Source organism: Pipra filicauda, unplaced genomic scaffold (assembly GCF_003945595.2).
Source record: "Pipra filicauda isolate LSUMZ 115617 unplaced genomic scaffold, ASM394559v2 scaffold66_size7647185_pilon, whole genome shotgun sequence".
Taxonomy (NCBI): Eukaryota; Metazoa; Chordata; class Aves; order Passeriformes; family Pipridae; genus Pipra; species Pipra filicauda.
This window is the reverse complement of record NW_024104831.1, coordinates 7,128,781-7,154,078: the sequence shown is the minus strand read 5'-3', so window position 1 is coordinate 7,154,078 and position 25,298 is coordinate 7,128,781. Positions and strand designations below refer to the sequence as shown.

General features: G+C 39.4%; 1 protein-coding gene across 3 annotated transcripts in view; it reads left to right on the top strand.

Moving 5' to 3' along the window:
- Positions 1-85: 85 nt before the first annotated feature.
- Positions 86-25,298, top strand: part of LOC114002803 (probable acyl-CoA dehydrogenase 6) — a 91,789-nt gene continuing 66,576 nt past the window's right edge. For 2 of the 3 annotated variants that reach the window (XR_003546005.2, XM_027749079.2), the window contains exons 1-2: positions 87-244; positions 11,672-11,792. Coding sequence is in view for 1 of the 3 variants with exons in the window: in XM_027749079.2 (XP_027604880.1) it covers positions 122-244; positions 11,672-11,792 (244 nt within the window). In the remaining 2 variants the exon portion in view is untranslated. Of the gene's footprint in view, positions 245-11,671; positions 11,793-25,298 lie in introns of all 3 variants that reach the window. The other variant, XR_005566234.1, reaches the window with a different exon arrangement.

The window sequence follows — 25,298 nt, the reverse complement described above, 5'->3', positions numbered from 1 at the left end:
TCCGGGGTGACCCGGGGCAGCTGATCGGGCACGGTGGCTGCCCTCGCCCTTGGCTCTTGGACCGGGACAGGCTTTGGCGGCCCTCGGCCTTGCCTTTGGAGCGGGACCGGGCGCGGCGGCCATGGCGCTGCGGGGCGGCGGGCGCTGGGCGCGCCTGGGCTCGGCCCTGCGCGGCCGCAGCTCGGGGCCAAGGGACGGCGGTGACACCCCGCAGCACCGCGACCTGCGGGCGGCCCTCAGAAAGGTACGGGGGGGACATTCGGGTAGCGGCGGGCCCGGGGGACACCCGTCCGTGCCACCCTGCGCGGGGAGAGCGAGCCAGGGCAAGGGCAGTGAGTGGCCCAGAACGGCCCGGGGTGTGCTTAGATAAGTAACTTGTCGCTGCCAGTGCCAGAAACGGAGCAGCGTGTCCCCTGGTCCCCTGCCTGTGACCCGCAGAGTGGCACAGCCCTTCCCGGCGTGTGCTGCCCCGGTCCAGCGGGGCGGGCCGTGCCAGCCGGCCCCGGATGCCGCCGATCACTGAGCCGGGAGTGATGGAAGGCTCCTGACGGGAGTGATGGAAGGCTCCTGCGAAACTAGATCGTAAGTCCAGAAGAAGGGAGGCACTTCTGGTAAGGTAATGTGCAAATTGAGTATCAAATGGCAATCTGCAACTAACGGTAGTGCTGGTGAACTCTGTGCATTCCCATCAGCGAGGTCAGTGTCACCTGTAGAACACCGTGGTGGGATTAAGAGCACCTGCCAAAGCCAGAGAATCAGCCGCTGTGACGGCAGGGAGCCCTGGTGTGGTGCACGCCGCGAGGCCGGGGCAGCAGTTTGTCAGAGACATCCACCTTTGAACTATGAACCAGTGAGAAAAGTGCAGGAGTTCAGTAACTGCTGCAATGAGTAAACAGCATTTTTGTGGCAACCACATAGGACCAAACAGTATGTGAGTTCAGAGGAAGGCGTTAGGAGTGTAAGGACTTGTCCCAGACTTGTAACCCTAACCCTTACTTGTAGGTAAGTTTGCAAGTTCTATCTGGTAGTGCAGTGCTCTGCTGTGGTTTTTTTAAAAACAGTATGCTCTGAATTGCCAGATATTGACTGTTTTTTATGTGGATTTGGAGCTGTGCTGTTCTATCTTTAATAGATGCTTTTAAAAATTACTTGAAGAATCTTATATTTCTATGGATAAATTTAACTTTTTCCCAATTTCGCCTCTTCCCCAGTTCACTGTGGACAAAAGATAGTGGAGTTACTTCTAAGTCATGTGATGTTTACCTCAGGTTTGTGTTGCTTCAGGCATTAACTTTCACACTTCCAGTGTTAAAATATCCCAAAAGCAATTTAAATAATTGCGTTTTCTGTCACTAAGATGAGGCCTGTTTTCACGGAGCTTTAGGACCTATGAGTTCATTTTCTGTGTTAAAAAAAAAGACAAAAGAAACCTGAGGAATAAGAGAAAGAGATCCATGACCAGTCAGTTTCTTAGTAAATTAGTTTCATTAGTCTAAATTCCTGTGCCCTTTGCAAAGCAGAAATAAGATGCCAGAGAAAGAATCACTAGAAGAAGCTGGAAATGAATCCTCCTCTCTCACCTGGATTGAGAATGCAGAATTTTGTAGCTAGTACCGTCGTGTCAAATTTGTGCTGATCCCATCTGGAAGGAGCCTTCATGTATCTGTGTATCTGCATATCTGCAGAGCTTTTTGCCCAATAACCTTGTTCCATGCACACCGCTCCCTATCACCTGCCCGGGCACTACAAGTGCATTGATGAAAAATCAGTGTCCTGAAACACAGAGGACAAAGCCAGACATTGTGAAGGCAGTGGTTGGGACGATTTTAAAAGTCCTGCTTCTTTGTCATGGATAGGTTAAGGCACACATTATATTGTATTTCAAGTGTTCACAGCTGTTTGTTTACTCAGAGATGAGATGAAGTGCAGGGGGAAGTAGCTCTATAGTGTCTGCTGGTGCAGTGTTTGCTGTTCTGCTGTGTGACACAATGTGGTTTTTTTATAAAAACTAACAACATGTTCTACCTTGCTGGGTTCAGTGCCTGTAATTGCATCATGGGCTAAGAGGGAATGTAGTGGTACATGTATTGCATAAAACTTTGTGATGAATATATTGTAGAAGAAATCACAGTAGGCAACATAAACCTGATTTTTTCTTTGTCCTCTATTTTAAAAAATATTTATGTAGCATTTATTTTAGATTTGATCTGATCATATAGGAAAAAAAGTAAAATCACTAGTTCATGTCAAATCCAGTCTGATGTTGTTCACCTAAAGCTTCTAGCAATCAGTATTTGTTCTGGCTTAAGTTAAGCCTGTCCCTGATGACTTCAGGATAAACTAAAAAGTAAAGTCTTTGGGATACAAAGACCACTCAGGATCTGCACCACATTTTAAATATACCTGTTATGCAATCTGGGGCAGTTTTCCACTAGCTAAATCCTAATGCCACTATCAGAGAAATCTGAGAAATTAGCAATGCAATTCCACGAGTGAGAATTGTTATTTTTTTTGTCTCCATTTATTTTGTTTTTTAGTATATTAAGTTAACGTATTTTAAATTATCTATAATTTTCCAATTGTTCTGAGCAGGATGAGGAAGAGACTCTTATAATTCCAGGGGGCTGTTTTTAGCAAGGGTATTGAAATGACCCTGTGAGTGGTTTCCTTTACAACTTTATAGGTCACCACCCTTCCTCTTGGAAATCGAAAATGTGACTTTTCCTTAACTTGTTGGACAATGCTTGCAGCGTTCTGGTATCCCACGACTTGTTGCAATAATTAATTTACAGTATAACTGGTTTGAAGGAAAAAGGTTTAACCTACTCTGGATATGTATGCATAACAATATTCCTATACATACAGGATGTATACCTGCTATTCATTTTTCTTTTTCTCTGGCATTAGTGATATTGATAAATTGGTAAATTTGATTCATATTTTTCTGGAGTGCCATGAATGACATTTCATTTTATGCCTAGTGGTGACTGGTTCTAGTTACACTGTGTAGTGTGTCTGTAGGATGAGGATTTCCCCCTTGACAATGAAACTCCACCGAAGGACATCTATACCTTATTTGCACTCTTGGCTTGTATGTCATGAGTTTCTGTTTATTCATATATGTATTTTTGCAAGAATTAATGTCCTTTCATATTAGTGCATGAATGATCCAAATTAAATATTAACATTTGCTTTAGCTTTCTGGTAAAATTACTGTAAATTCTCTGTCAAAATAATATGGCTCTTTTTGACCACCTGCAAAATACTGAACGGTGACCACTATTACCACTGGAGCACCTTGGATGGAGTTGGTTTATTTATCTTTGTAACAAATCATAAACCCCTGTCACAGAACAGCAAAGTAATAAGTTGCTGGTATTACAAATAAATCAGTTAAAAGTTAGTGTCTCACTGAGTTGGGGGGGAGAAAAAAGACAATTGAATCTGAAAAATACTGGCACCTGTAATTTTAAAACCTAATTTATCATGTACCTGAGGTAAAAGTTTCAGGAAGAAAACAGGTAAATGTGAGATTGATAAGGCTCACAGAGTCTGTACTGAGTGCCCTTCTGTCCCTTCTGTCTAAGGGAAGCAAATGTATTCCCAGATTCTGGGGTATTTGAAATAGCCTTTGTCATCTTGTGACTGATAGAAAGATCATACAAACATTTAGGGACCAATTGTCTTGCTGGTGCCAAGAATTTTGGTGTCGATTTAACAGAGAGGAAATCTGTATAGTTGAATTTTGTTGTTATTGGAAGAGGCAGCTGGGATATACCACTGTAATAAGAGGGACCATCCAGTACATCCATGAGTGCCCTACCAAGAGTTGCTTTTAAATCAGTGTAGAGGAGTAAGAGGGAAAAAAAAGAGCTTCAACATATTCAAGCAAGATCTGTAAAAAGTTTTTTCTAATAGTAGGACAAATGTTAGTTAATGTACGAATGCTTCATTGTGTAGCAAAAATGCAGTAAAGACAATTTTGTAAGCAATGCTCCTATTTGTTACTTGGTGTCAGAGTATTGCATACATCTGAGATTGCAGTTGTTGTGTCCAAACACTGGATTTTTTTCCTACCCCCATTAATGTTAGAACAGATTTCCACTGCATTGAGTTAGACTTTGTGTGCCTAAGGGATATTTTTGTGCCTCAGGTCTAGTTATTATATTGCTTTATCGTTGCCACATCTGATTAGATTAGGCAATTCAGTTACTTTCTTCCAACAACTAAAGTTTTGTCTTAATAAGCAGTTTATGACTGAGCAAACATCTGGGCTTAAACAGGTTTTGCCATGACAGTTCAGATGTAATGGTGTGAGCCATAGTGAGAAAACTTTTGTTCCTACAGGGAGGTAATCCAGAGCCAGGAGGACCCAAATCCCAGCATCCCAGCATCTGGTAGACATTACACTGTACCTCAACTCAGCATCTATGTGTTGAAAAGTATGAGTTGCAGAAGCAAAAAAACCCGTCACTTGCTCAGTTTTGTACGGCTTTCACAACTTGATACAAGTAGCCTGGATACTATACAAGCATATTTGTATAGTATATCATAGTATACTGTACTATACGAGTAGCCAGAGCTCCCAGTCATCCAAAAGGCTTGTCCAACCAACATCAGTGCCTAGACTGGTCTTTCATTTTCTTAGTATGATGGTGATGATGATGTGTGCCCTCTGCTTCTTCAGTGGGGCTCCCAGGTGTGTCAGCTCCCAGATCTGTGCCAACAAATACGCAAAGGGTGGAGGGCAGTGCATGCTTCTGCACTCCTGGCAGACCTGTAGGATTTTAAGCTTTCAGTAAGTGTTGGCAAAAACTTTGTGGTTGATTCAGGGTTTGGATTTTCTGGTTTCCTGAAGTAAAATCTGTAGCCAGATGTATGGGATCAAAAGATTATCAGTATTCGATTTTCTGAACCAGTTTATGCTTTATGTATTAGGTATGCTGCAAGGAACTGTGTTACAGTGAAAGGGAAGAAACACAATGATTTAAACAGAAGTATGTCCAGTTACTGCCAAGTAAATAGACCAGGCAAAATTACAGAATAAAGTGCATGCTTTTTTCCATGAAAAAATTAGATTTTGTAAAATCAGATGAGGACAGGTATATTTTATTATACAATGAGAAGCTGCCAACTTCTATGTTATAGAGGTTTTCGTTCCACTATTTTTTTTTTCCTCTGAGAAATGGAAAACTTAATTTAGTAACAGTTTGTTCCTGTATCTGCTGATCACTGCAGTCTTTGGTACCCAGTGCTGTAGCAGATTTCATGATTACTTTGTTGCCTGTGGCACAGCTTTATTGAAGGTACAAAAGAATTGTGATGCTCTAATTAAACAGTTTTAAATACAGCTTTCCGTTTCAGACTTATATTTTTCAGCTATTAGGAAAAATTTCTGGTTTTTTCCCCCCTTATATAAGACTAGTGAATATTGGTTTAAAATCCACTGGAAGCATTTCTGGAAGCTCAGCTCTGGCCACAGCTATGTGCAATGGCAGTGGAGAAACCCAGATGTGAGCCAGGCCTGTTCACCCTCACTTTACAGCAATGAACAAAGAAGTAGAAGTATCCTAAAGATACCAGAAGCACTAGATGATGTATTATGTGCCCCTTTGAACTGGCTTTATAATGCTAAGCTGGAATTACTTTTTTCCTGATTGTCTCAAGCTTATGTAACACCCATAGTGAAAGGGAAAAGGGGAAATGATCAGAAATATCTGTGTATTTACAAGTAAATGTGCACACATGCACAGAGTAGATTGAGGAGGGGTTATTTGTAACCTGATGTAGTTGATATGTCTTTTTGTTTATTCTGTCAAGTGCTTAGTACATTTACAAGCAAAATAAAAGATCAACAATGCAGTCCATGGAAAAGGAGCATGGTGAGACTAAGTGTCTGCCATGGAGACCATGCTCAGCCAGGTACTTCAGTGTGGTCCTAACTTTATCTTTCTGTAATCCCTCCAAAGCAAGGGGACTGGCAATGTGTTTAAATGGGGTAGGTGGAACCATTATTTTGTTTTCTGTTTAAGGTTTTTTAGGTATGGAATTTAAAAAAAAGCTTAAAAAGCTCAAGTCAAAATTACTTCATTTTTGTTCTTTATTTTAATTGTCTGCATATTCTGCTTTTAGGACTTTTTTTCCTGCCACATCTTTTTCACAGGGTCATGAAACAGATGTCTGCTCTTAAATTGAACTTTTTCAGTTCAACCTCATATCATTGTGGAAAACACTTTCTTGGCTTGTTTTCCAGCAACAGTCCAATGATAGCTCAGAGTACATAAGTTTCTGTATCATCACTGATGCCTAGTCCCAAATCCCATACTGCAGTAGGACAAATTCTTCATTGACAACTCTTGTAGACAGTCATTTGCCCAGGTGGTCACATCATATGTTTGGCTGGGTAGTCAACTATGAATGTAGAATGAGGTGCAGAGTGTATCCAAATGCCAAATCTTCTCCATTGTGGGCAAGAAGGAGACCTGCCTTCCTTCTGTAAAGGGGAGAAGTGTTTTGGCAGCATCTAGGACATTTGCTACCTTGGCAGGACCCCTTGCATAGCAGTGAGTCATATTTTACATAGATCTCCTAGTTATGTCGTAACTAATAATAATGTATGTTTTATAAGAGAAGAATTGAGGGCTGTCCCCCTTTCTTCAGTTAGTATTAAAAAAAGCCCAAATCAACACAACAGCAACAAAAAAACCCAAAAAACCAAAACCAACCAAAAAAACCAACCAAAAAAACTAAACAAAAAGCAAACAAAAAACCCCAAAGAAAACAATCACCAGAAAACGGTCCTGCAAAACTTCCTGGAGACCTTTGCCCAGTGGTGGTGATACATCCTGAAAGAGGAAGCAGTAGGCTGCAACTTTGCTCTCTAGGTCATGGCAGAATTCAGACAAGCTCATAATACTGGATTTTGGTTGCCAGAAGAAAGTGCACTAAATAACTTCATATGAGCAGACAGGGTTAGTGCTGCAGGGAGCATTTTCTGGCTGCTGTGTGGTTAAATCATATTTGTTTAATGTGTTTTTTTTTTAACTTGTGGTTTTTTAAGTCACATGCTGCCTCTGTTTCTGCACCCCATGTCATCAGAGACTGAACGATTGGCTCTCCTGCTGGGGCACTGCCCGTGTCAGGTCCGGGCTTGCCACTACCATGTGGGGTGACTCAGGCACTCAGGCAGCTCCTGACTTCTGCTACGGTCTCCTAGCATGTGTCATGGGGACTGGAAGCACAGAAGTTTGTTGCTTATTTATTTGCTTTTTACATTAAAGATCCTATTAATTGCATCATCTTCAGTTATTATATTAATAGAGCTAAGTTTGATTACTGTAACTTGATTTAAAGGGAAAAAAATGCTGCTCCTAACATAATATTGTACAGTTATGTCACGGAATCATAGAGTGGTTTGGGTTGGAAGGGACCTTAAAGATCATCTATTTCCAACCTCCTGCCATGGGCAGTGATGCCAGCCACTAGATTATGTTGCTCAGGCCCCCATCCAACCTGGCCTTGAACATTTCCAGGGATGGAGCATCCACAACCTTTCTAGGCAGCCTGCTGCAGTGCTTCATCATCCTCTGAGTAAAGAATTTGTTCCTAACATCTATTCTAATTCTGCGCCCTCAGAATCCATTTAATCTTAATATGAAATAGCTTTTGCTTGGACATTTTCTCTTGCTTTTCTAGTAAGTTAGTCTAATCTCAACTGACATATAACTTAACTTTAGAAAGGTTTGTGTAATTTTTTTAAGAATTCAGTGTATTATTTTCAAGATTCATCATTTTGCTAATAGTGTGCTGAAATGTACTACCACTCTACAGTATCATAAGCTGTGGATATAAGAGGTATTGTGTGTAGAAGTGGTATGGCCTTTAATTTCTGGTTTGAATTGCATGATGGAAGGTAAACTTGCTGGTGAATAATGAAAAGAAATTTAATTGATGTAAAGAACATCTGTACATGCTCTCAGTACCCAAATTAATTCAATTACAGTTTCTACTGTTGTAGAATGCATTTATTTTAGAATGCAGAGAGAATTAAATGGCAATTGCTAATGTTTCTCGGTACCTGTAGGTACAATATCAGCACAGAATACTGAGCATTATGTGAAGGAAAACCCCCAACTGTAAATTTTTGTTACTTTTCTCATTTAAATAGTACAATAAATTCCAATAGAATATAGTCAAAACGTGCAACTCTTTGGCAATCATTTGGAGGGATATTTTAATTGCTTTGTTTTAAAGAGAAATTAGAATAATCTGCTTTTCAAAAATTTGAATTTCCGTGTCTGTCCCCTCTATAACCCTGCCATTGCATTTCCTCATTCCTGGGCAGGAAGCTGCAGGTGCTGTTTTCATGAAATTTTGTCAAAACTATTTTTAATGAAAACACTTTTATTTTTCTTACCATCATTCAACAAAAAACGAGTTTGTTGGCTCTATCAATTTCCGACTGGGCAAATATCCACCAGTGTTTTTCAAGATAATTCACAGCTGATACCAGCCCTGAGGCCATTCTTTGGGAGGCTCCCCAGAGAGTAGCCTGAATTCTCGTGGGGATGCAGGCTAAACCAAGGCTGCCTCCAGAACCTAGTCCTTTAGGTTTGCATCGTCACTGTTCAGATGAAGCAGCCTGAGAAAAACACCAGTCCCATACATGAGACTTACTGTACCCTCGCTGTCAGGAAAATAACAGAGTTTCTGTTGTGATTTACTGGAAATTTATCAGCAGGTGGGAAAGTTGTATGGCTCCTAAATCAACTTTACATCCCAAATGCCACTGAGATTTGACTAGCTAGACCAGGTGGAAGGATTTCCTTTGTGGCTGGGAATATCTGTCAGATAGCATCAGTAGTATGCAGTGCTAAATATTTCTACTGATAGAAGTTTGACATATTGTTGTAGTTGGTATCCTAGTGGTGCAAGTTTAGATGCTGACACCCATGATTTCCATGGGATGATAAAGCATATATAAATCAGCAGAACAGTTGCTGCATGCTGCCTAAAGCTCACTGCTCTATATTCTCCAAACACTGCATGTATACATTATGGTTTAAGTTAAGGTACCTACATAATACTTGTCTGCAGTTCAAGTGCGAAATATTTCTCTGAGGGTACAAATGTGAGGAAGTTGTTAAAGCCAAGGAAAGGGACAAATCTAGTGGTTAGGAGTACAACACTGTTTGACCCATCTTCAGCAATGTTTTAAGCACATGTTTAGTAATTACTTGTGTTCCTTCACTCATTGCTGACTTGACCTTTTGAAAATACCTCTCCCTGTTTCCGTTTGTCTTTTCTAGGAAGGGATGATAATATCCAATAATCAGTGCTGAAGAATCAGCCAGCTGAGCAGTACTGCAATTCTCCAGCAATATGGCTTGTGTTTGTATGTGTTAGTACAAGGCACACCTTATAATCATAAGGGTGCCTCTGAACCCCTTATGATTATAAAATAACGTGGGACTTTTTGAAGAAGTTTGTGACTGAAGCGTAAAAGCTTCTGACAGGACCTATTTAATTCTTTGTAAAAATACAGTCCAATAGCGTTCAGCAGCTAAGAAAAAACTGTGGCTATCAGCATCTGGACAGTGCTATTAATCTTTTTTTGAGTTTAGGGGCATAAACCATTTGTGGTTTGTGCAGTGAGGTTATCTCTGGGTTTTTTTGTTGTGTCATGCAAAACAGATCTTCTTTTACTCAGCATGGCAAACTTTACCTGGTAATAATTCAGCTTTGTTAAATGATTTGAGTTTTCCTCAAAGGCACAGGAGCAAGCAGAAGAAATCATGCCTCAGTCATTTTTCTGACTTTGTTTAACTTCAAAGGTAGCTTTGTATGAAGGCTGTGAAACACTTGGCCCCGCACCAGCCATAACAAACATAAAATTCTGTTAGTACATTTACTTCATATTTTTGCCAAGATCCATCAAAACACTGGGAAAACTTTCTGTATTTCATAACCTCTTTCAGGCATTTCCCTGGACATTACCTGATGAGTATTGTCAGACGTTACTACAGTCAAAAAGGTATTTCACCACCTGCAACTCAACATTGAGGGTCAGCATCTTAGGATCTGAGCATCTAGGATATTGCAATATAGAAATGAAAGGTGAGCTCTCCTAGATAGGGTTCTGGTATTTTGTTACTATTGATCATGAGGTCTATGTTAATCAATATAAGAGAGGAAGAGAGATGATAATTACTGAATGACTTGAACATCTAGTATATTAATTTTTCAGAATTTGGTGAGAGAATTGAAAAAGTGATTTTTCTGTTATGAGCAATGAAGTATGCTTACTTCTGTGGCCAACTGGAAGGCAGAAACCAGCCATATATGGGCTGGAGTTCTCCAAAGAATGTTCAATAAATAGATAGTTTGGAAGAAAGTTCCTCAGGGTCTCAAAAACACAGCAGTTCGGGAGGGAGAGGATTCTATTTCCAGCTCAAGAAATAGTTAGCACCACAGGGCTTATTTATTTAGTGTGGAGAGAAGACTAAGATGAGTAAGTTCTTGAAAAAGTAAATTCTCTCTTCATGAAACAGTGTAGCAGTAAAATCATGGTCACAGGTTAAAAACATTAGCTTTTTATTGGCAACTGGTGTTTGTTTTGGTAGGGTTTGTTTCCATTTGGACCCCCTTGTGCTGGCTGACACAGGTGCATAGTACATTTGGCCACATGGTAGAAGCAGCCTGTGCCAACTCCTGGTTTGGCTGGTGGATGTAGGAGAGGTGGTCAGGATACATCTGACTCCTTTTGAGAGCTGTCAAAACTGCATCTGCCTCACACTGGGCTGGTAGGCAGCAAAAATGCACCTGCCCATTTTGCTTCCTGCCCATGGCCAAGGAAATGTGGAATTTTGTGGAGTGAAACATCTGGCCCCTGTGCTCTTAAACCTGAAAGTGTTACTGAATGTAGGGGCTGTATCCCGGATGTGTTTTGCTTGCAACAGCTGGATGGGAAGACAGCAGCCTGAATAGAGCAAGAACAATAGCCAGGCAGCGTGGGACGTTGACTTTTAGTAGGTGTGCAGCAGTAGAATAGTCAAGAGTTGCCCAGGGACTAGACTTGGGAATATTACAAATTCTGGAAGGAGACTATATTTTTCCAGTATATGTTCTGTCAGACTGTAGGAAAATCTAAATACAGACTGAACATAACTGAACAGCATTGACTTCCTTGGGAGCGTTTCAGGTAAAGGGAGAGGAAATGAAGTCTCTCCCACTTGCCTGTCTTGGTACTGTGTGTGGTCATTGTGAACAACTCATCAACCTTTTTTGGCAACATTCCTTTGAGGATAATCCAGATTTCCCTTCCTGTCACTTTCTAGGATCTGTACCCAAAAAGGTAACAAATGGTGAGGGGAAACTACCATTTTCATGGGACTTGGAGAGGCTTGAACAGTCCCTGGTGGCTTACTGATTTAGTAGTTGTAATTGCTAAAAGAATTATTAATATATGCTTCATTAAGTCTTTTGTAATAATTGTGGATGGGTGGAGAATAAGGATATCCAACAGGAAATAAGAAAATTATTGGACTTTCAAAATTTTTCCTGTACCTTTCTCTTTTCTTCCTAGATTACAATTTTTAGGAAAAATTAATCAAAGTTGTTTGTGTAGAAATGTCTGTGTTATTAACATCTAAAATTTATTTTTCAAATCTAGATTATCGATAAGGAGATTAATCCCTTTGTGGACAAGTGGGAAGAAGAAGGACAGTTCCCAGCACATAAAGTGTTTAAAACCCTGGGACAGGCTGGATTCCTTGGTGTGGATAAGCCAACAGGTAAGAGAGTGTATAACTCCCGAGTATTGATGCTGATGGTGATAGACTAAATACATTATCTGAATTTCCTCTTGACCCAGATCAAAACATGGGTTGGAATTTATGCAAAGTTTACTTTTATTCCTCAGTCGCATATGTGCTGGTTGCCAACTCTGCAAATACAGAAAATAACATTGCTGAATGCTCAAGTTGTTATTCTCAAAACGTAAAAATGTTAAAACCTGCACAACTGTTATTTTAAAGTCAGTGGAATGAACATCATTTCAATTTTCAACATAAAATCTGTATAATAACTTTTCTTCTGGATCTGGACACATATGGAATAATCTAAGTCTTCATTAATGAAACCACAGTTTGAAGACATTGAAAGTGTTTTAAGATTTGGCCTATACACTTCCTGAACTTGAAACCTGTACATCACTGTAATGTATTCTGTCTCACTGTTCAAAGAATGAGGTTAGTGTGGGTTTTAGGCCATTATGCCCTAGACTGTCTTTAAAAATGCACTATTCCAGCCCACAATAGCCTGAACAGAACAGCCTAACATACAATAATGACAGAGCAAGTTTCATGTGTACGTATATCTATATATCTAGATATATATAGATATATATAGGTGATGCAAAAAGTCAGGAAGTCCAGAGGAATAAGAAGTATTTCTGCTCTTCAGATACAATACATATTCCACTAGTTTTTTTGTTTACATGCAATATATATATATATACTTGTTTTCTTCTTGAATGCTACTGTTACATGTTCATGTCAAAATTCCCCGTTCTTTTCCCCTCGTTTTCTTATTCATGGTCAAAAAGTCTAAAACAAAGGCAGGTTTACACAAGCAAACTTTTAGCAACTGGGGTGAATTCAGAACAGCCCAAAGGGACAATGTATGAACAGGTAACTCTAGATAGTTGCCTATATGGAGCAAGTCACACAACCTTAGGTATGCCACACCACATCATTATGTTGCTAAGGGATAGGGTTCCGTGGAACAAATTGTACCTTTCTACCACCTACTTTCAGAGGAAATTTTTCCTCTTGAAATAAACTTTCATATTCTTACACATTACAATGTGGAAGGCTTTTCCCTAGTTGTTCAGCTGTTGGAGCTCAGAGAACTGTTTAGCTATGATTGTCTGACAAATCCAATTAGGTCTGAGCTGGTATTTCTTTACAGAAATGCTGACAGTTTGAGATTATACTTCAGATCTATTTAAAGGACAAATAGGATTATTGGGGGAGGGAGAAAACCATCTCTGCCTTCTGCTATAATTGTTTCATAGGCAGATTTGAATTGCATCTCAGTGGGTCTCCTTCACACTGCTAATATTCGTGTTGGTTGTAATAGTGGTGCATTATATTGCTGGCAGATTGCAGTCCTGTCTTGTTATATTCATCTTGGAACATGCAGGGACTTCAGCTGGGGTAAGGAACCTCATTGCTGAGCGTGCTGCACATAAAACATTGTAGAGATGGGAACTTTGTATAATGCTCACAAAATAGATAGGACAAGAAATAACTGGAGTTATATCTAGTGAAGAAGGGACTTGTGGAGGTAAAGTTAGGCACAGAAAGTTGCATGTACTGACTATACTTGTCATACCCATGTTTCAGACTGTTTTAACTTTGGCCTTGATGCTTGTTTCTAGCTGTTAATGTAATTTATTTGGCCTCTGCAGCTGCATTTTATAAAAGACATAAAAAATGGATAAAATTCTCAGAAACCTGTGGTCCATCTCAATTCATCTTCTGGAGCAAGGTATTGGTGGGTACAGAAAATGCACCAACCCCTTGGAAGATGCTGTCTTTGCAGCATTCAGTTGTGCAACAGAATGTCACCAGATCCAGCTTTGCTGTGTATTGGTGTAATGACATCAGGTAGAACCTGAAAGTCCTGAAACTTTCTCATGATGGTAAGTGAAACAGTCAGGTGTGGGACTGTTTCAGGTGTGGTGCAATCTCAACAGCATGACTTAGGCAAAGCCTGAAATTCTTTCTCTTTTACACTTCTACAAAGTACTTACACTTGATGTGTGATTAGCAGGTACTGGTAGTAGTATTAAAATAAAATTAAGAGATATGCCTTTTATGCTCTGCTCAGATGCTTCTGTTATTTAAGTGTTGTGTGCAGAGGAAGAGAGGTCTTAAGAGATTTGTGGAAGCCGAGAGCAGCTGGGAGTTTTGGAGGGATGTTGTGGGAGGTCTGGAGAAGAGAGCTTAAATTGATTTGAGGAGAACAATTGCAATATAGAGCAGTGTGAGTAACAGCCTGCCCTACTTTCTCTTTTCAGCACAAACCAAATTATAATTATCATATTGCATCTCTTCAAATCCGGATCATAAAATATTCTCTTTAAAGAACACTTTTTTTTTTTTAGTTAACTCACTTCAGTAGCAGCTGCAATTATGAAATACAAATTTTTCTGAATTCATTTTTCAAGATCATTCTCTCAAGTATGGAAGTTTTTTTTTCCTGCAGAATTAATTTTGAGGATTTTTGGTTGGGCAGAAAAGGGTCACAAACTTGTTTTGCTTAGATAGAAGGAAACATCTGTTGGATTTCAGATTTGTTGAAAGTGGACTTTTTCCTGTGTAAACACCATTCCCTTTATGAACAATGAGCTGCTTTTGAGCAGGTTTTTTAAAGAATGTGCCTTACATGTGTCCCTTATCATTGGAAACTTTCTCCATGTGGAGAACTGATTTGGGGCACTATTTTTATTGCAAAGGTTCCATCGACTCCCACTGTAGTCAGTTGTGGGCTACAAACTTAACAGAGTTTTCCTATATATTTTTCACAGTTGTTTATGCTTCTAGTGAATATTGGCTGTGGTTCAGGATGTTAGTTGGAGAGGTTGTGTAAACACTGTGGGCAAGGCCCAAACATGCACCCATAATTGGAGAATTCTTAAGATGGTAAGCAGATTTAACTTATTACACTGTCTGGTCCATTCTCTACCAGAAAAAGTGTCTTCTTGTTGATCCATTTGTCTGCTCTGTTATTTTTTACATGACTCAAAAATAGTGCTGGTTGTCCTTAGGAAAAAGTCTGTGTTCTGTTATATAGGGAGATTCTTCCTGTTAGTAAAATACATGCAGAAAAATGAAATCATTTATGCATAGAAAGTGTCTTTTTGCTCTATTACAGAATCACTCAGTCCAGCCTGAAGTATTTCGTTTGAGGGGAAAAAACCAGCATCTCTATATACTTACTGTTCTTCATTTATATTTACTGAGTACTTATCCATAAATTATAAAATTCTGGATTATGGAGGTACTGACAATCCCAAAAGCAAGGGCTGAAAATAGTAGCGTATGGAGCAACAATATTTTAAGTTGTCTTGGTTGTTGGCCATTGTCTGCTTTTCTAAGGGAAGTGGGCAAGACATATTCTTTCAATTATTTAATGTGCACATTAAACATTGGATGAGATATTGGAGTAAAAACTGAAAAGATCTATGTGGTCATTTGTGATCTTACGGTTTATGAATCAAAGCCTTGGCTGTTGCTAAATTTTAGGATGTGTTGCCAAATACACAGGCTCAAAATGTACTGTTCTGTGCCTGTGTAGGCCAATGCAGATGATTAAAAGTTGATTTTATCAGCTGATGCGTAAGTACAGGAATCCCATAAAGGATGGGAGAGGAAGATTTGTAAGAGGGCAGTGTCTGCTCTCCTGCATACTCACATAGCATCACTGTGAAACATGAGTGTTAACGATGCCCACTCTGGGTATTTCGTTAGTGTTTTCACTGGTAGTACTGTAGGAATATTTAGAAGAATGATTAGAAATAATTATGACAGATTTGTCCAAATAATAGCCAAACACTTAGCAGTGAACTTAGAAAATAGGTTCTTAAATATATCAGGAAAGTCAGGAAACTGTGGTAAGACTTGTACATGGATGGGAAAGTATAATTCTGCACTACATATCTCATTCCCCTACTGCTGGGATATATTACTTGGAGAAAGTAATAAGCAGCATGTTCTTGTCATTTGAGACAGATAAGCATCTGATGAAACAAATGTTTCAAATGACTGATTGCACTGCAATTGGAAAATGATGCAATATCTTTCCTTAAGAAAGCCCGTCTGTGTGTGAATGTGGGAATATAGATCTAGACTACCCTCTAAGGTTAATTTTGTTTTCTTCACATGTGTACATTTCTCTGGTATAGTGGGACCTTATGAGAATCACTTGGAAAGAATATGTGAGGTTATTTTTTTTTCCCCTTTCCATAATACTAAACCTTTTTATTATATGGAATGAGCAAAGGAAGGACCTGGGAGGAGCAGTGAATTCTGTCACTAGAAAGGGATTTAGTAGTTCAGGTGAAACAGTGTTTGATTGTATTTAATAGAGTAACTGAAAGTTTTTCTGGTACATCTATGGATAAAAGCGAAAAGGGATATATTTGTCAGAAGTGAATTCATTTGCCCCAAACCATTTCTGTATGGCTACAATGGACTGGCTCCAATGCTTGTGCTTGATTTAGATTTAAGCATAGTCAGCTGAACTAATTGCTTATCTCTTTTTCACTTACAAAGGAGTGCAATAGTAGTTCATAAATAATAGTTGCTCTCCAAAAGTTTGTGAGAGAAGCCATGTTTTCAGACAGCAATGAACCAGTAAATCAGCACTCTGAAATGTTTATCAGCTATCATGTATACCTGTTTTGCAATCAAGAAATAACTTTGATAGGCCTCTGAAAAACCAAATAAGTCACTGCTTTATTTGAATCAGTTTGATGACAAAATTAGTGATGGGTGGCAGGAGTTTGGAGACCTTGATCAGATAAGTATAAGAAATTTCAGGTGCTTATTTGACCTTGTTAATTTGGTGGATTGCATTGAAATCTCAGGAAAACAGGTTTTTGTAAGTGCACGTATAAGTTCACGTGTGGTTAAGACTTTTTCTCCCCTCCTCTGCTGTTGTGAAATGCTGACAATTCAAGTCCCACCTAGCATCTTGCAAGTGCAGGATGAAATTCAATTGAAAATAGTAGGGAGGGGGCAGTTTGCTGCATTTCACAGATCATCAGATATTTCTGATCAGACAAGGAAATGAGAACTTGAATTCATCTTTGTTTTTTTTCTCAGCTGTGCACATGACTTGGAAATGGGAGTGCTTCATTCTTCATGACTGGTTGGGAAGTGCAGCAGTACCTCTGGGAATAGCTTGTTCAGCTACCAAAAGCAGTTTTGTAGAAACACCCAGCAGAGAACAGACTTACTGAAGGACAGTCAGTCTCTGTGGAAGAGATAATCTTCCTTTAAAGGTTTTGTTGATAGAGGGATCAGATTAGTTCCTGGGATTCTGTTTTTGTACTTGAGATAAGGCAAATCCTCACACTTCTGACTTGTAATGCACAACACAGCAGTACCTCATATGGTTCAGGTATGCTTATACCAGTACCTCAGGGGCAGACTTAGGAGTTTCTGAAATCTGGTACTTGTACCACTGGCAGTTACAGATTATGTCAAAATGATATTGAGAAAGAAATTTAAAATGCCTCTTTCTTGGAGGAATTGAGAAGTATTTAACTGGAAGCAAATGCTCCCCTATGTATGTGCAATGAAATCCTTGAGCTGTTGACGCACCATTCTCTCACGTCATACCTGCCGTGCCAAATTCCCTTCTGTGTATCACAGGCTTTGCACAAACTGTCAGACCTCTATAGTGTCTTGAAGCTGACTGGGAGCACTTAGACTACATTTGTAGAGAAGAGGTAGTTACAAGCAGCTGTCACTGTTCTGTTCTCGTTCTGTACCTGTTCTGCTCTGGGTTGTGCAGGAGAGTCTGTCCTCTCTCGTACTTGACATTCCCTCAGTTTTGTAGGAAATCGTTCGGTTTGGGGATTTTTCACAGAGGTAAATCTGCTAAAAATCTGATGGTCTTGATTTTATGATTGTGAATAAGAGAGGAATGCACACTAAAGAGAGCAGGTGAATATATTAAAGAAATATGAAATCATATAACACCTGAAAAGAATATAGGAATGGAGACCTTATTTGATAAGACATACTGTTTGGGAAGTTTGCACTAGAAGAATAATGTTTATTCTTTACTTTTGTGGATCGAATGGCAAGACTGCCTCTTGATAAAGCCTGGCCAATGAATTAGCTTATATTAAAATAAAATTGGTATTACAAGTCTCTCTAATTTACACATAGCTGTCTTTTCCCATCAAGATTCTTGACATCCTGTCATATACCTGGATGGCATAATCAAAAATCTTTCTGAAAGGTATGAGTGCACCTACTACTCTTTGAGACATGTCAGTACACTGAGTGTTGTGAGCATGGGAAAATTATCTTTGTGAAGTGTAGGCCTAATTCAGTTTTAACCACTCATTTTTGCATTATGAACTTCTGGAAGTGAAGGTTGATTTCTGTCATGGGGCTGAAATGGGGAAAAATATTGTGACACAGTCATTCTGAGGATGACATAGAAAATCTCTAAAAAGATGTTGACTTGTCAACACTTGCAGATCCCATGGGTCAATAACCAAATTAAAAACTTTGAATGATATCTGACTTGAAGAGAGGATTAACAAGATTGCAGTAAAAGTGTGTTGTTCCTAGTTGTGTTTCTATCCCCAGTATTTGAGCATGATAAGAAGCTAGTGTCCAGGCTGTGCAAACCTGAACGTGTTTAGCTGAATAAGAAGAAATGAAAGGGGAAAAACTAGACAAGAAAGGTGTTTAGTTTTAGTTCTCCTATTCTGTTCTAACATTTTTAATCCCTAGTGACCCAGTTCATGCAAAATCATAAGCATCATTAATAATCTAATCCCTGGAGATTTTACATAAGACCTTGGTCACTCCAGCATCTGAGAGGAAGTTCAGAGGTTCCCATAACAGTAAAGTACCTTCTCATGCAGCTGAAAAACAGGTCATGTACCTGCTCATGGCAACAGGTTTGGAACGAGGTGACCTTTATGGTCCGTTCCAACCCAAACTATTCTATGATTCTGTTTTATCCCAGAAAAGAGGCCAGGCAAAGGCATGGACCCAGTATTTGTGAGTCTGCATGTGACAGGCAACTTGTTTATAGGATAAGTAGCGCACACAACACTAAACATTCATATGCTACACAGTAATAAAAAGGTGTAAAGGAGGGATAGTAATATAAAGAATTTAGTTCTTTCAGGCTTAATACTTAAATAGGGTTAGAGCTGGCCATTTATAGACTGGAACAAGTGAGTTTGGAGGTAGGGATGAAGAGAACTGAAATATGGTTTTAATCATGCTGTATTGTGGGGAATAGGTAGCATCATTTAACAACAAACCCGGAAGTTATCTGTAACTTATTTGATATGGGTCTTATGTTTATGCTGCTTTTAGACCTACTTTGATTTCACTGTTTACTCTCATGTAATACTGATATGCACATCAGAGACTGCATGGTATCTTATACTAAGTGAAGTAGGAAGTGAGAAGATGGGTTTTATTACAAAATACTTTTAAAGTCTATTAATTTGGTCTGAGAAATATTTGGAGTCTACACTCTTTTTTGTTGGTACAATCACGTTGAAAGTCTTTCATAGTTTCATCTGAATAATGAAGCTGTAATATATGCATTATCTGAATAATGTACTGTATAGTAGATTTGCTATCAGTCAAAAAAAATCATCTGTGTACCCTCAGTTTGTCAGTTGATTAGTAAAAACATGTGAATTGTTTTTGAAGTGAAGGTTACATTGGAGACAGGAGTGAAGGATGCTTTAAAACTTCAAAACTTCTTCCTTTGATGGGACAATCTCACCAGTGCAAGACAACTGCTTGGCTCATTTGTGGGAAGGCAAACAGGTATTTGGCACCATCATAACTTGAATTGTGCTATTTACTGTGTGCTTTGAAACCTCTGAGGATTATGAAAATTCTCTGATTATGAAAATTCAGATTCCCTGAACCAGAAGCTTAGGTGTGTGCAACTGCTCTTTCCAGAATGTAATATGTACCCCATATGGAAAAGTAATATTCTGTCCTGCATAGTACTTTATAGTGATAAGCATTATTGTATATACATTATAAATTTTTACATATATTGCAGTAAATTCTGCAATAAATATATATATATTTATAGAGATAGAGGGATTTTTTGATGGTTTTTGTTCTTTTAAATCATTAAATCATAAAATGCCAGTTGGAAGGAATGTCAAGGATCATCTGTTCACATATTTCTTGGCAAAAGCATGGACAAGATGGCCCAGCACGTTGTTCATTTAAATTGTTAAAAGTGTCCAACATTGGGGAACTCATCACTCCTCTGGGGAGATTATTCTAATAGCTGATGGTTCTCATTGTGAAAACTTCTCCTTTTGTGTCTAATCAAAATCTCCCCGGGAGTACCTGATACTCATTATCCCTTGTCTTTTCCCTGTGATTTCTTGTGAAAAGAGAGTCTCCATATTTGATCATTTTTGTGGCTTTTCTCTGAACCTTCTCCAGCCTGTCTACATCTGTTTTGTGTAGCAGGAACCAACACTGAACATAATATTCCAGGCATGGCCTGACAAGCACTGACTAGAGTGGGAAAATGACTTCATTATCTCTGCTGGTGTTGCCCTTGTTGATGCAGCCCAGCATCCTGTTGACTTTCTTTCCTGCAGTTCACTCATACTGAGCTTGTTGTCCACTAGGACCTGCAGGACTGTTGTCCACTAGGACCTCTCTTTCCACAGAGCTATTCCCCAGCTAGGTAAATCCTAGTCCTGGTTAGATAAGGTGTTTTCTCTGCAGACTATCATCAACATACTGGAAGGTCAGTGTAGTGGGCTTAATGGGTTTTGTTTTTCTGATCTCCTACATGTTTTAAAAGAATGGTGCAGAGAGCATCTTCTAAGTGGAAACACACACAGCATTCAGGGGAAACTGGATCGATCTCCACAGGGAATGGGTGAACAGTGCAATGTAAAATGAAGGACGGGAAAATATCAGAACCATAAGGCTCTGTGGAACAATATAGTCTTTGAGGGCAGAAGGCACACTGAGCAGGGCTGGTGAATTAGATGTGCTAGGCAGTTTGTGGCAGTCTTGTCTCTGCAGTGTGGTGCCAGTGAAATTTGAGCAGCTGGTTTAGTTATTTTGCAGCTGAGCTTGTTGACAGAAACATTGGGAGGAGATATGTCAGAAGCTTATTAGGGCAGATGTTGGGGAGCAGATATGGGGTTTGGGAGAAAATGGGGACGAAGCTGCAAGACAGGGTGGAGATTTTTTAACATTTTTATTCCAGGTATGTTTGTTTTTGTGCTGTCACTTGAAAGGCATGATCACCTGGAGGAAATACAGCTTCACCCTGTTTGAGAGGAAATTTAAACATATGAAAAGTGTGTGTCAGTAAAAAAAAAAAAAAAGTGAAAAAGAAGGTGAAGTAAAATTTTATTTTCTTAAAATTATTTTCCTTCAGTTTGCTCAAGAAACCCTTTAAATATCTTAATCTTTTAGGGTCTTTTTCAGTAATATAAAGAAGTTGGAGCCTTTTTCAAATGCAGAGATTTGTTAAAAAGTATCTGTTTGAGTAGTGAAGTGTAGATCAATTGTGAAAAAGAGAGCAATAAGGAAAGTGTTCTTCCAGTCACCACAATTGTACATACATTGAAATTTAATATATTTTTTCAGTTTTACAGAGTAAGTTTTGAAATCAGACTTCAGTGTCAGGGGTTTTTCTTGTGTGTTTTTTTTTTTCTTTGTTTTGTTTCTCAAGCAGAGGCATGGGAGGCCATTTGTGATAAACAAAGCACTTCTTGCAGGACAGTGGTATTTCCTGAAGAACATCCCTGTTTGTTCTCTTTGTGCCTTTCCTGGGTGGCCTAGAAGAGCTGGTTTTTCCGTCATCTCTATTGCAATTGCTGTTGTTTCCCTTAAGACCACAAACCCGCTCTGTGGTCTTGTCTGCTCTGGGACATCTGTTCAGTGATGGGTAGCAGGAGTCAGGAATATGGCACAGCTCTGAAGAAGGGCAGGGACTTTTTGTGTAGGACCTTTGAAACACCATGACCTGTGCACGTGCACTTTCCTTGAGCCTGTGAGACGGGGAGAAAATGTGCACTTGCTCAGAACTTCAACCATTCACAAATCAGCTTGGCTCGTACAGCTGAATGGGGAAACAAAGAGGGAATTAATGGAGATTTTCCTTGAATGAGTATCACAGGGGTGCATATTTGAGCTTTTCATGGCATCATTAAATGGTTTCAAATTCTCTGAAGGTGACTTTAGTCAACATTTATACTGTTTCCTATACTGTGTGTCAGAGGAAATGAATGAGACTGTTGTGCTCACCCTTGCTTTTTTGTTCAAGAATGGGGATCTCTCAGCAGAGTGGAAGGTCAGTGATTAATAAGCCTGCTGAAAGGAATTTTTTTTCCCTTTTTTTTACATTATGTATAACCTGTGAAACTCATTCTGCAGAAATCACAAGGAGCAAAGTTTAATAGGAATCCAGAAGCTATTACGTAAAGGTATAGATGGTGGCACCATCCACAGTTATGTCAGGGAGAGTAATTGTATTTCTGATCATCAGCTACTCACTTAGCAAATGAATACACCATTTCACAGCATCTTCTACTCTGTGGCCTCTATTGGCTCACTAATTCCCTACTGAATAGCACTTACTCTGTGTGCTGGGGCCTAAGCCTGGCAAAAACAACCACAATATATATTTCAATTTTTACAGAATCCTTTCCCAGCCCAAGAAAGGAAGCCTTTAATTAGAATCATAGAATCTTTAAGTTTGGAAAAGATCTCTAGGATCATCGAGTACAACCCTTAACCCAGCACTGCAAAGCTAATTTTTGCACTTCCTTCCTTTGTATGTTGAAATGGTTATGATCCCATTTTTTACGGATCATTACTATCCATATTTGTTTTCTAAATCTTGCCGGTTGTTTTCAGGCACCTCTGTTTACTTGTGTTTCTCACTGAGCCTCTCATCTCCTTCTTGCTTTTTTCCCCTCTTAAGAGGATTCAGATAGGCCCTTGTGTAACTGCTCTAACAGCTGCTATTTGCTACTTCTTCTATTTCAACTTACCTTGGAAGGACTGAGGGTAATAAAAATATTTTGTGAAAAACTAATGAAAATCTGGGCATAAGGGGGGGACGGGAAATAATCTTTTATAGTCAGATATTGTTGATATTCCTAAAGAAGTTAAGATCCTGAAGACTGAGAATATTGAGACCTTTTTAATCATATACTTGCTGTGGATTTATTCTTCAAAGCCAGTGTCATTTAAGAGAAATTTAGACAAATAGATTTTGCATTGTAGGGAAAGCTTATTAAAGATTAAATTGCATGTTTTTTGCCTCAAGCTAGTAACATGCTGTGCTTCCTTTACCTGGTCTTTTGTTTGTTTTTTGCTCAATAACCTTTTCAGAGTTATGTTTTGGAAGATAAATAGATTATCTTACTCCTTCGACATTCTTTTAGGTTTTGCTTTCCAAGTTTCTCTCCTCATAGAGGAGCAGTTCAGGCTAAATCCTGGTATTATGGAAGTTCATGTTTACAAAACAAACCAAAAAGCCTCTGAATCCATTTTACTAGCTTTTTGGGCTTTGTTTGTTTGGCGTTTTTTTAGGTAGAATACTGAGGTATTTCCCCCCCCCCTTTTTTCCTAAGAGAAGTAGCATGGGAGCAATTTGCTCTTCTGTAGCTGGTGTAAAGTAGCTGTTAGTTGAGCTTGTCATTTGCAGCAAGTCAGGAAATTCTTTCCAGTGTGTCCAGATGCTTCCTGTGCACAAGGCTGGTGTCATACTTGGCACATGATTAAAAAAAAAAAAAGAAAAAAAAATCTTGAGACTGCTTTTTATTTTGCTTTTAACCATGTCCTTTGGCACCATGGAGGGAAGACAGTCTGTCTTGCTGTTTGGACAGTGACACTGTACTTGGGGTTGTTTGGAAGAATGAAAAAGAACCACGTAAAATTTAATTTTTTTTCCCCCTTTAAAAGCCTTCCTTGTCTTTCTTCTCCATGTCACCTGTATGCTGTCCTCCTTGGAGTAATAGACTAATTCATATTCTACATGTCAGGTTCTACATTGCTAAAAAAATAGTTATGGCAGCTGATAGTTGTAGCAATGCTGCATTTCAGATGGGGGTGGATTTCAGCTGATCACGATAAATGCTCTGGCCTCTTTGTATTATTCTCTTTACATGCCTCTGCATGGGAAAAGTTGTGTAAACCATATGTCTTGGTTGTGCTTGTAAAACCTGTGGCCTGGTGGACCTGTAAAGGAAATGGTTATGCATTTGCTACCTTTGGACAGGCCTCTCCTGGACTTCCAGGCACCACACTAAAGAGATGCCCAGATAAACCACATTCTCTCAAGAATAAAAGCAGTTTCCTATATTTTCGCCTTATGTCCCTATAACACAGCGTTGGGAATCCCATCCTCTGTCTCTGTACAGGCTGTAACTGGATGTCATCAGGTCCCATATCCCATAGGAGGATGTGGAAAGAGGAGAACTCAAGAGGAAACAAATACCAGGAGGAAAATTCTTTACAGAGGAATCATTTCAACAGGAAATGTTCTGCTCCTTCCGGCAGAACTTTGTAACTATTTTCAAGAAACAAATTTCATTTTATACCAGTTTTGCATTTACTTCCTGCTACTCTGGTTTCTTCTGTCATAGAAGAGATGTGTGTTTTGATCTTTCCAAACTTTATCTATTCATCAACTTTGAGTCAGCAGCAGATCTTTAATGTACATGAAAGGTGTTAAGGGTTCTCCTGGGTAGTATGTTTAAAACCAAAGGAACCCTAAATTTTGGAGGGGCCCACTGAATATGTTTCTGCAGACTGATCATACAAGAACTGACCTGTCCTATAGAATCACAGCGTTGTGTAATCCCTAAGCAGCTCCTGGGATTTCAGAGTTGCACCTGTCTGAGATGGATCAGAATCTGGCTGCTGCACAGATTCTATGGTGCTGCCTGCTAAACTAGGGAAGGGAGGGAAAACACCAGTTTTCTATTAGGAAAGAGGTAAAACCGTGGAACAAAATGAATTGGACTTTCTCAAAGGGTATTTTTTGAGCAGTTTAGCTATGTGTCTGAAACATAAAACATGTAAATATGGAGGATTATGAACATCTTCCACTTCTGATCTTGCTGAAGCTCTAATTGCCCCCAGGTTTCAGGCAAAGGACTTTGAAACAATCTAAGATTCCAAAGCTAAAATGATGAGATTATTACATAGGAGGTTTTTCCTATTGCAGCAACTATTATCTAGACCTATAGGTTAGTGTGGTTTCTGCAAGGAAAAGTGTGAACCAAAGTGGAGAGGGAGGATGTAGGGGGAGACACATGCTGTGTTGTACCTTGTGCCTGCATGATGGGGAGTCAGGAGGCATTATCAGGTCTTTTGTGCTAGTTTCAAGCTGTCTGGGACTCATGCTGAGTGGATGTGGCTGCCCTGCACGGTTTTAAAATGTTTTGCCTGCATTTGGATGGATCTGTTTGTCCCCTGGTGTGGTGTGCATCATCTTCCACTGCTGGATTTAGTCAG